General features: G+C 46.0%; 1 protein-coding gene across 3 annotated transcripts in view; it reads right to left on the bottom strand.

Moving 5' to 3' along the window:
• IQUB (IQ motif and ubiquitin domain containing) overlaps window positions 1-10,285 on the bottom strand; it is a 53,751-nt gene extending 43,466 nt beyond the window's left edge. The window contains exons 1-4 of one of the 3 annotated variants that reach the window (XM_038753221.1): window positions 10,204-10,285; window positions 9,035-9,231; window positions 7,704-7,895; window positions 1,184-1,746 (exon numbers count right to left, since the gene is read on the bottom strand). In XM_038753221.1, coding sequence (XP_038609149.1) covers window positions 1,184-1,746; window positions 7,704-7,741 — 601 coding nt within the window. In that variant the 5' untranslated portion in view covers window positions 7,742-7,895; window positions 9,035-9,231; window positions 10,204-10,285. Of the gene's footprint in view, window positions 1-1,183; window positions 1,747-7,703; window positions 7,899-8,983; window positions 9,006-9,034; window positions 9,232-10,203 lie in introns of those variants that run through there. The other 2 variants (XM_038753220.1, XM_038753222.1) reach the window with 2 other exon arrangements.
• Between the last annotated feature and the right edge of the window lie 603 nt (window positions 10,286-10,888).

The following is a 10,888-nucleotide window of genomic DNA, read 5'->3' on the forward strand; positions in this document are numbered from 1 at the left end:
TTTCTGCTCATCTGGACAACCCGAGAGCCCAGTGAGTCTGGATTACTGCGAGTCTACCGTCCACTATGTTAGAACACTTTTATTTAAATGCCATTGGATCACAGCTTGCCAATTTAAATCTCAGTTCAACCAATCGTATTTATTGAGAGCTTTCTGTGTGCAAGAGCACTGTACTGTTGGAGACTGTTTTTTGATGGGAATGCAGATTTACAAAAGTGAATCTGCACTCCAGTTTCCCCCTTCCTTTCCCTCTAAGTCCCTCCTACTGTGCCCATGTCCTTTTGTCCAATTTTTCACAAGGATGTTTGCATCTACCAACCCTACTGTACTACAGACAGTCGAGTGTAAGCTCCTGGTGGGCAGGGAATACGTCTACCAACTCTTCAGTTTTGTACTCTCCCAAGAGCTTAATACAATGCCCTGCACACAGTAAATGATCAATAAATGTCATTGATCGATTGCCGCCACTCCTCACAATGTCCCCCAGACGCAGGTCAAAGGCAACTTCAAGATTTGAGAAACAGCGTGGCCTGTGGAGAGGACAGGTCTGAGAGTCAGAAGGACCTGGGTCCTTAACCCAGCTCTGCCACTTGTCTGGTGGGAGACCTTGGGCAAGTCATTTCACTTCTCTGTTCCTCAGCTACCTCATCTGTAAAATGGGGATTAAGCCCCATGTGGGACAGACAGTGTCTAACCAAATTAGCTTGCACCCACCCCAGTACTTGGTGCAGTGCTTGGCACATAGTAAGAGTTTAGCAAATACCATGGGGACAAAAAAAGGCAGTCCAGGGCTGCTTCAGCTGGCTTCCTGGCTGGGATAGGAGGGAGCAGGAGCAGCATAAATTAGGGAATCTCCGGTTGAAATTCCAAATGGCCACAAAGATGTCTCCATGAGGAATACCAAATGGATTAACCAATCAATGGCATTTATTGAGCACTTACTAGTCAATCATATTTATCGAGTGCTTACTGTGTGCAGGGCACTGTACTAAGCACTTGGGAGACTACAATTCAGCAGAATTAGCAAACATGTTCCCTGCCCATAATGAGCATGGAACTGGGCGAATCCTTTCCTTTGCAAAAGGATTCTTCCCCACCTGTCCCTTGTGGACACCCAACGATCAGTGTCCACCATTTTAGGAAGCCATAAAAAGGTCCACACTTCATCTTCCAGAGTTGATACCTGTTGCAATAGCTTTTGTCATCTTTTCTGACAGAGTTCTGGGAGATCGCAAAATCTCCTGGACCGCCTTCATCTTAGTTAGAAACATCTGGGAAAAGTCTTCCTCCAGTGGCTCAGACTGGAAATCTGTGGGGCCTGGCCCCTGTTCCTCTGTCACCTCTCCCTGAATTTCAGCAGCTTCTCTTCCGATGTCTTGTTGCTTGTCTCTGAGGAATTCCTGGCTTCTAGGCTGGACGTCTGTACTGGGCAGCTCCTGATCTCCAAATAGTTCTCCTGATTCCCCAGGTCTTACTTCCTGGTACACGCCTGGTGCCTCTGGTTCTTCCTCTGCCTCCCCTGGCTCCTCTCCTAGTGGTTCTAATTCCCCAGGGTGAGGTTCTAGGTCCCATGAGGTGACAGGCTTCTCTTCCATCTCCTCCTCTTCCGCCTCCACCTCTTCTGCCCTCTCCTCTTCTGCCTCCTGCATCTCAGGGGCAATCTCGCTCCCAGCCCCTTGTTGGCCTGCATCTGCGGCATCTTCTCCATTTTGATTCTCACCCCTTTCCTCTGGCTCTTCCATTTCCCTGAAGCAAGAGAGGGAAACGGATTGATCACACTAAGGCAATAAATCGTTTCTGGAACAATAATGCCCTGCCATCCAGTGCAGATTCTCTGGGCTACACTTGAGGTCAATATGTTGCAACTGGGCAGTGAGTGTGACTGGACACTTTTGTGCCCAGGCAATTTCTCAAACTCCCCTGGCTCAGCCTTGTCCCTTATTTCTTCCCTTCACTGACCAACAAAGCTGCTGCAGACCAACAGACCAGGTGGACAGTATTGGGGTCTGTGCCTTCATTCAATCGTATTCATTGAGCACTTACCTATGCAGAACACTGTATTAAGTGCTTGGGAGAACACAATATAACAGGTTTGGGTAAACACATTCCCTTCCCACAGTGAGCTTACAGTCTAGAGGGGGAGACATTAGTATAAATAAATACATTATGGCTATGTATATAAGAGCTGTGGGGCTGAGGGTGGGGTGAATAAAGGGTTCAAAACCAAGTGCAAGGACAATGCAGAAGGTCCCACCCTCTTAGTACAGTGTTCTGCACTCAGTCAATGCTCAAAAAATACAATTGATTGATTGAGAAGGGAGTAGGAGAAGAGGAAATGAGGACAGCTTAGTCAGGAAAGCCCTCTTGGAGATGTGCATTAAATAAGGCTTTGAAGGTGGGGAGAGTAATTGTCTTTTGGATATGAAGTGTTGAGGGAGAGTTCCAAGCCAGAGGCAGGTCGTGGGTAAGGGGTCAGCAGTGAGATAGATGAGATTGCGGTACAGTGAGTAGGTTGGGGTTAGAAGGGTGAAGTGTGTGGGCTGGGTAGTAGAGTAGGAAATCAGACAGGTAAGATAGGAGGGGACAAGGTGACTGACAGCTTTATGGCCAACAGTCAGGTGTTTTTGATGGCCTTGACTGGCCCCGCCCTTCCCCCCCAGCAGTGGGTGAGGGGATGTCACAGACAAGCCCAGCAGGGCCTCTTTCCTTGCCCCTGCCTGGTTAAATCTTGATCACCAAGTCATTCCGGCAGGAAACCCCATCACCAAAACCCTAACATTGCCTGTGGATGGGTTTTGCTGCAGTGACTGAGTCATGGAAGAGTAATTAACTTTTAATAAAAAGAGAGGCCTTACTACAGGCACTCACCTTTAAGGAAACAGAATTCATCAGAAAAGTAATTACTCCAGGGCCAAAATTAAAAGAAAAATGACCATGTGGGGCTGACAAATCAATACCGTGTTTATTGGAGTTCCTCACCCTCTTTCTGAAAATCATCAGCCTGTGTCTCAGTAAAAGAACATGAGTCCCTGTGGGATTTTCAGGTTCCACAGGTTCTCGGGGAGGGCGTGTGAGAGGAGCAGGGGCTGAAAAGACAAGTAGGCCCACCTGGACAGCCCTCCCCTTGACATCCCCCCCGCCACAGGGGGCACAATGGCAGAGTGTGCATGTCATTCCAATTCCAGTGTGCTGGGCCTTCCGCAGGAGAAATCGGGTGGGCTGCAGAACTCTGAGTCAGTGAAGCTACAGAGCATGAAATGTACGTACAGGCAAGCGCTTCCCTGCTCCAGGTAAAACTGAAGATTATTTAGCAAATGGCGGAGGAAATCTAAACGGGCACTAGTTATGGGCCCTTTTAAAGATGGATGGATGTCCACAGAGATCGAATGAAAAGTTTGACTTCAAGACCAGCCAAGAGAAGCTTGAATGGAGAGGCTGTTGGGTTCACAATCAACCCCAGACAAAAGCTTACTCTCAAACTTTTCACTGCTGTGCATCTTAATCAATCACTGGTATTTATTAAGCACTTACTATGTGCAGAACACTGTACTAAGCACTTGGGAGAGTATGATATTACAGAATTAACAGATACATCCCCTGCCAATAACGAATTTACAGTCTAGAGGGAGAGACAGACATTAATATAAATAAATAACTCATATTACTCTGGAAGTTCCCTTGAATTTATTATTATTATTAGTGATTCCCTTGAATTTATTATTATTATTACAAGTGATCATTCTTACGGAAGCAGTGTGGCCTAGTTGAAAGAGCATGGGCCTGGGAGTCAAAGGACCCAAATTTGAATCCCAGCTCCATCACGTACCTGTTGTGTGACCTTGGGTAAGTCACTTAACTTCTCTGGGCTTCAGTTCTCTCGTCTACAAAATGGGGATTCAATTTTTGTCCTCCATCCTTCTTAGCCTGTGAAACTCTTGTGGGATCTGATTATCTTGTATCTACGCAACGTTTAGTACGTTGTCTGGCACATAGTAAGGATATTCATTCATTCAATCAAATTTATTGAGTGCTTACTGTGTATAAAGCACTGTACTAAGCGCTTGGAAGAGTACAGTATAACAATAAACAGACACGTTCCCTGTGCACAACGAAATACCACAATTTTCATCATTATTATTATTATTATTAAGCACTGTGAGCTAAGCACTAAATATTCAGCACTTCTCCAAGAGGCCTTTCCTGACCCTAAACAGATGGGACAAAGTCCCTTTCCCCCATGAGGCTCATTGTTTATGGGGGAGAGGGAACAAGTTTCTTATCCTCATTTTTACAAATGAGGAAGCAAGCTCGGAGAAGTTCAGTGACTTTTCCAAGATCACACAGCAGGCAAATAAATGATGGAGCTGCAGGTCTCCTGACTCCCAAGCCTGTGCTCTTTCCACTAGGCCGACTGCTTCCCCCCGTTACTGTAAGTCCCTCTGGGAGAAGAGTAGAAGAGAAAATCACTGCAGGGACAAGAACATCCCTACACATGAAGAGATTCTGAGGCTTCAGGAAAAGACAAAGAGGAGACACAGGCAGTTCAGAAGAACCTCTCTTCCACAGACCTAAAATGTTATTTTGCTGTGCAGATGAGTTTAACAAGAATGTAGGAGACAGGGTCATGAAAGTTCTCACAGTCCAAAGGCGCTTTTCCCCATTCAACTTCCATTGATTTTGAAATTTTCAAAGCCATTTCACAGCGCTTAGTCTCAGAAATGTATCTGTCTAGACTTCAGAAAGGAAGTAAATCTAGACCCACTTAGAAGTCACACAAAATAAAATGGGAACAATGTGTTTTGTCGAGAAACCTGTGGATGGATGAGTGTTAGGTAACAGGATGAGGCGAGAATGGTTTCCCTCAGGAGTAATCATGGATGTTTGCCAGGGGAAGGAAAAAGAGAGAACATAGGGGCCAGTGATGACCACCAGTATCATTAAATAGTCTCCTTCTTTGGCAAGAATAAACAACAGACCCTCTGCACATTTACTGTTTGCAACTGTAACAGAAAGCTTAAAGGAGAGGGTATTTCTAGGGACCTAGGAATTAAAACATCAGATAAATTTGAAGAACTAGTGGAAATCACCAGAGCACGATGCACTTGGGACTATGATACAAAGGTCATGCACAGTAAGGAAAAGAGAAGGGAAGTAGAAAGTTGGTGAAGGGTTACTAGTTTAGTAAGACATTAAGAAGTGATAATCAATCAATCAATGGTATTTATTGAGTTGTTACTGTATGTAGAGCACTGTACTGTGCTCTTGTACAACGGCATTACTAGAAAGGATACCTGCCCTCGAGGAGCTGATAATTTAGTTAAAATCAATTACAGGTAGGGAAAGCAATCGAGTAGAAGGATACATACTTATGTGCTGGGGAGAAAGGGGTGGGTAGTGAATACCAAAGAGCTTGAGGGTGAGGATCCAGGGGCACAGGTGATGCAGTATGGAAGAAAAACAGGGTGAGGAGATGAGAACTTAGGAAAAGCTTTCTGGATGAGATGCGATTTAAGTAGGACTTTGAAGATGGAGAGAGTGCTGGTCTGTAGAATAAGTAGTGGGAGAGGAGTGAGGGTAGGTAATAATAATTATTAGGGTAAAATTCATTAAGTGCTTACTATGTGCCAAGCACTGAACTAAGTGCTGGGATAGATACAATATATTCAGGTTGGACACTGTGCCATTCCCATGTGGGGCTCACAGTCTAAGTAGGAGGGAGTAGGATTTAAATCCCCATTTTACAGATGAGGAAATGGAGACAAAGAAAAGTTGTTACCTCCCCAAGGTCACACAGCAAAGTGGCAATGCTGGGATTAGAACCCAGGTCCTCTGACTCCCAGGCCCATGCTCTTTCCACTAGGCCATGCTGCTTTCCTGGCAGGTAAGGGGGAGAGAATGGATTATTTAAAGCTGATGGTGAGAAGCTTCTGATTGCTTAGAGAAGCAGCGTGGCTCAGTGGAAAAGAGCACGGGCTTTGGAGTCAGAGGTCATGGGTTCAAATCCTAGCTCTGCCAATTGTCAGCTGTGTGACTTTGGGCAAGTCACTTAACTTCTCTGTGCCTCAGTTACCTCATCTGTAAAATGGGGATTAAGACTGTGAGCCCGCCCCCCCGTGGGACAATCTGATCACCTTGTAACCTCCCCAGCGCTTAGAACAGTGCTTTGCATGTAGTAAGTGCTTAATAAATGCCATCATTATTATTATTATTATTACTGACGTGGAGATGGATGGGCAACTCCTGGAAGTTTTTGAGGAGTGAAGAGATAGGACCAGAGCCTTTTTTTTTTTTTTTTTTTTTTTTTTAGGAAAATGATCGGAGCAGCAGAGTGAGGTATGGACTGGTAAGGGAAGAGGCTGATGCAGTAATTGAGGCAGAATGTGCCAAGTGTTGGACCAGCGTAGTAGCAGTTTGGATAGAGACGAAGGGATAGATTGTAGAAGTGTGAAGATAAAACTGACAGGACTTGGTGACTGACTATGCGGATAGAAGGAGAGAGATGAGTAGATGAGTCAAGGAAAGGAACTGTCTCTATATGTTGCCAACTTGTACTTCCCAAGTGCTCAGTACAGTGCTCTGCACACAGTAAGCGCTCAATAAATACGACAATGAATGAAGGAAAATGTCAAGTTCGCGGGACTGAGACAGGGAGGCTGGGGATGGTGTCAACAGTGATGGGAAAGTTGCTGGGGAGGGGAGGGTTTGGGGAGGAAAGACAAGGAGTTCAGCTTTGGAAATGTTGAGTTGGAGGTGACTGCAGAACATCCAGGTAGAGAAATCCTGAAGGTGGGAAGAAATACTAGAATACAGAAAAGGAAAGAGGTTGAGGCTGGAGAGATAGATTTGGGAGTCATTTGGGCGCACTTAAATTAAACTTGAATTCTCCAAGGGAGTGCATTTAGATGGCGAATAGAACCAGAATGGAGCCTTGAGGGGCCCCTACAGTTAGGGGTGGGAGGCAGAGATAGAGTCAGTGAGAAAGAGAGTGACTGAGAAGCAGGGAATGTGTCTTCCAACTCTGTTATACAGTACTCTTCCAAGCTCTTAGTAAAGTGCTCTGCAAACAGTAAGTGCTCAGTAAATATGACTGAGTAGCCAGAGAGGTTAGAGGGGAACCAGGAGGGGACAGTGTCAGTGAAATCCAGGTTTGAGAGATAATTAGCACTTACAAGGATAGGAATGCTCCCAGTTCTCCTATAATGTAGGCGCTCTGTTCCTGCAGAAAGAAGCCTGTGCTAAGAAACACTCGAGTTGTAATATTCTCCCTGGATCCTATGCCACATGCATGAGCACAATCGTTTCTTCTGACACTGAGACACGTCGTATCCATGGGTGATGGTGAAAGAATGTTCCCTAATTCAGCTGACACGTTCTATGCAACACACACAATGAAGTGTGTGCTGGCAGAACTGAAGGTACCTCATTGTGATGTTTCTAAGAAAACCACTGGGGCATCAAGCTAACCATTCTAACAATACCTTGTTCATGACTCCCAACCCATTAGTCACGCCTTTCTGATGATCGCCCTTCCCTCCCTGCTCTGTCAAATTAAATTCTGTCCCTCCTTCAAAGCCCCCCCCAAATAGCTGCTTCCACCAACAAGCGCTCTCTGGTTGATCCCTACCATTCTAGTCAGGCCACCCCATCAGCTTCTTCATAAGCCTGTCTAGGTCTGCTTGCGTGTTAGTAATTTAATTACTTACTTGTGGGGCTCTTTTTCATCATTTGCTTCCATGCTCATACTCTTTTACCAATGGTTCAGTTGGTAACTTGTGGCCACTTGCCTCCCTCCTTGGAGGGTAAATTCTTCAAGGGTAGGTTTCGTGTCTTCTACTTATTATGTATGTTCCTCAAGTCCACAGAATAGTTCTCTGCATACAGATGCTTAGTAACTGCTGCTGCAAATGGAAGTTCAACTGCATGGTATGAAGAACACAATCACTGAGCCCAATTCCCCCTGGCCCCAGAGTTACTCCCTGGTAATTGGCCCCATGAATAGAGCATTACCTCTACAGGAATGATTAGTGTGCAAGGAGGCAGTGTATGTACTAATGCCCCCACGCTCCCCCTTCCCGAGGTGGTTGAAAGAGTTACTACTCTTCCCAAAGGGCTGATCCCCGGGGCTCTATTTAATTTCTGGCTCCTTTTTCACTCCAAGGTATTGAGTTGATTCAGACTTCAATTCTCGTTAGAGGAAGCATTGACACAGTTGGAATTGTAACAGGGGTTCTCAAGCTCAAGGATTTAGAAAGGAGCAACCCACAGTGATCAAAATGGATGAAAGGTCAGCGGTGTTTCCATCCAGAAAAACATACGGGATAATGCAGACGTGCAGTCCATTTCATTGTGCATCCATTCAGAAGGAAACTGGGGAATTAAATGAGCTTTGTGCATTCTACCTTGACTAGAATGGGGGTTCAATCCCCGTTCTCCCTCCTATTTAGACTGTGAGCCCCAAGTGGGCCAGGGACTGTGCCCCACCTGATTAACTTGTATCCACCCCAGCACTTAGAACAGTGCTTGACACATAGTAAGCACTTAAACACGGAAGCAGCACGACTTAGTGAATAGAACACAGGCCTAAGAGTCAGAAGGACCTGGTTTCTAATCTCTGCTCTGCCACTTGTCTGCTGTGTGACCTTAGTACAGTACAGTCATTTCACTTCTCTGTGCCTCAGTTACCTCATCTGTAAAATGGGAATTGTGAGCCCATGTGGGACCTGGACTCTGTCTAACCTGATTAGCTTGTATCTACCCCAAAATTCAGTACAGCACCTGGCCCATAGCAAGCACTTAAAAACTATTTAAAAATGCAATAATAATAATAAATAATGAAAATAATAATAGAACGACTATTCATCCTTTCATCCAGTCTGCAGCTGGTCTATACCTTGCCTGGAAATGTGTTTGGAGGGGAGGAAGATGGGTTGGCAAATGGATGCATTGTCTAATATTCTTGGGTGCCATCAATGGCCACTCTTACCTTGACCCCTTAGGGAAGCCTGATTATACAGGAGCTAAAGAAGAATCTCACCTTCGTATCCTTCACCAGAAACCAGCAATCAAAAATTGCAAAGCTTTCCTTGCTGCTTGAGAGAACAAGAGGGAGGAGCTGATCTGTTAATTTAAGAATATCAAGGCCTTCTAGGAGATTTTTTTCTTTAAACAACCAGGCCAGAAAAACACTGTATGTGTCCAAATCATGAAGTTTTCATATTGTCCCACACCAGCCTGGATCAAATGAAACGTATCACAGTGAAATTCCACAGTCTTTTATTTGGCAAAGAAAGTTGGGGTGGATTTAAAATAAACCATAAAGGGAATTGGTGTTTTCTTTGCTACATCCAGCAGGGGTGAAGCTCTCCCTGGGCCTCATTAAGGAACTACCGTTACAGGGGTTCTCCATACAAAACAGGACCTTTCTTTTGTCCTGCACTTCCCAAGCTCTTAAAACAGTCCATTGTACCCAGTGGGTGTTCAATGAATACTACTCCTACTGCCAGAAAACACAAGGTGCATATATTAGGACTGTCTCTATATGTTGCCAATTTGTACTTCCCAAGCGCTTAGTACAGTGCTCTGCACATAGTAAGCGCTCAATAAATACGATTGATGATGATGATGATATTAGGTGTAGATCGCATTTACCAACTCTGTTGAACTGTATTTTCCCAAGCACTTAGCATAGTGCTGTGCACCCAGTAAGCAATTAATTAATACCACTGATGGACATAAAATGTTGACTATCCAGCCATCACATTGCAGAGCCGGGATTTGAACCCATGACCTTTATTGAGCGCTTACTGTGTGCAGCAGCGTATGAGAAGCACCGTGGCTCAGTGGCCCGGGCTTTGGAGTCAGAGGTCATGGGTTCGAATCCCAGCTCCGCCAACTGTCAGCTGTGTGACTTGGGGCAAGTCACTTAACTTCTCTGTGCCACCGTTCCCTCATCTGTAAAATGGGGATGAAGACTGGGAGCCCCACGTGGGACAACCTCATCACCTTGTATCCCCCCCCAGCGTTTAGAACAGTGCTTTGCACATAGTAAGCGCCTCATCACCTTGTATCCCCCCCAGCGTTTAGAACAGTGCTTTGCACATAATAAGCGCTTAATAAATGCCATCATCATCATCATCAGAGGCACTGTACTAAGCGGGCCTTTCCCCCCCGGGGGGTTGCCAATGGCTGAGCCGCCTCGCCTACCTGGTTGTTCGCAGGCCGCCCCTGCCTCTCCGCGGCCTGTTGTCAGGGTTGTCATGGCAACCGAGGCCCCGCCGCCCGGGGAACGGGCCTAAGAGGAAAACTCTCGCGAGAAGTGGGAGCGTGGCGAGAGTTGAGGGAAGGGCCGCCCTGCGCGGGCCGCGGGTGGCTCGGCGCTTCGCTCATCTCGCCACCAGGCGGCGCCCTGCCACCCGGCCCTCGTGTTAGCCAGCCCCATCAATCAATCAATCATTCATTCATTCATCCATCCATTCTAAAATGACATTTATTAAGCGCTTACTATGTGCGAAACACTGCTCTAACCCCTGGGGGATACAAGGTGATCAGGTTGTCCCACGGGGGGCTCACAGTCTTAACCCCCCTTTGACAGATGAGGTCACTGAGGGACAGAGAAGCCAAGCGCTTAGTACAGTGCCCTGCACACCGTAAGCGCTCGATAAATACGATTGAATGGATGAAAGTGACTTTGTAGCTTTAATTCTATTTGTTCTGAGGATTCTGACACCTGTCCACGTGTTTTGTTTCGTTGTCTGTCTCCCCCTTCTAGACTGGGAGCCTGTTGTTGGGTAGGGACCGTCTCTAGCTGTTGCCGACTTGTACTTCCCAAGCGCTTAGTACAGTGCTCTGCACACAGTTATTGCTCAATAAATACGATTGAATTCATTCA

This window comes from Tachyglossus aculeatus, chromosome 10 (genome assembly GCF_015852505.1).
Source record: "Tachyglossus aculeatus isolate mTacAcu1 chromosome 10, mTacAcu1.pri, whole genome shotgun sequence".
In the NCBI taxonomy this organism is placed as follows: domain Eukaryota; kingdom Metazoa; phylum Chordata; class Mammalia; order Monotremata; family Tachyglossidae; genus Tachyglossus; species Tachyglossus aculeatus.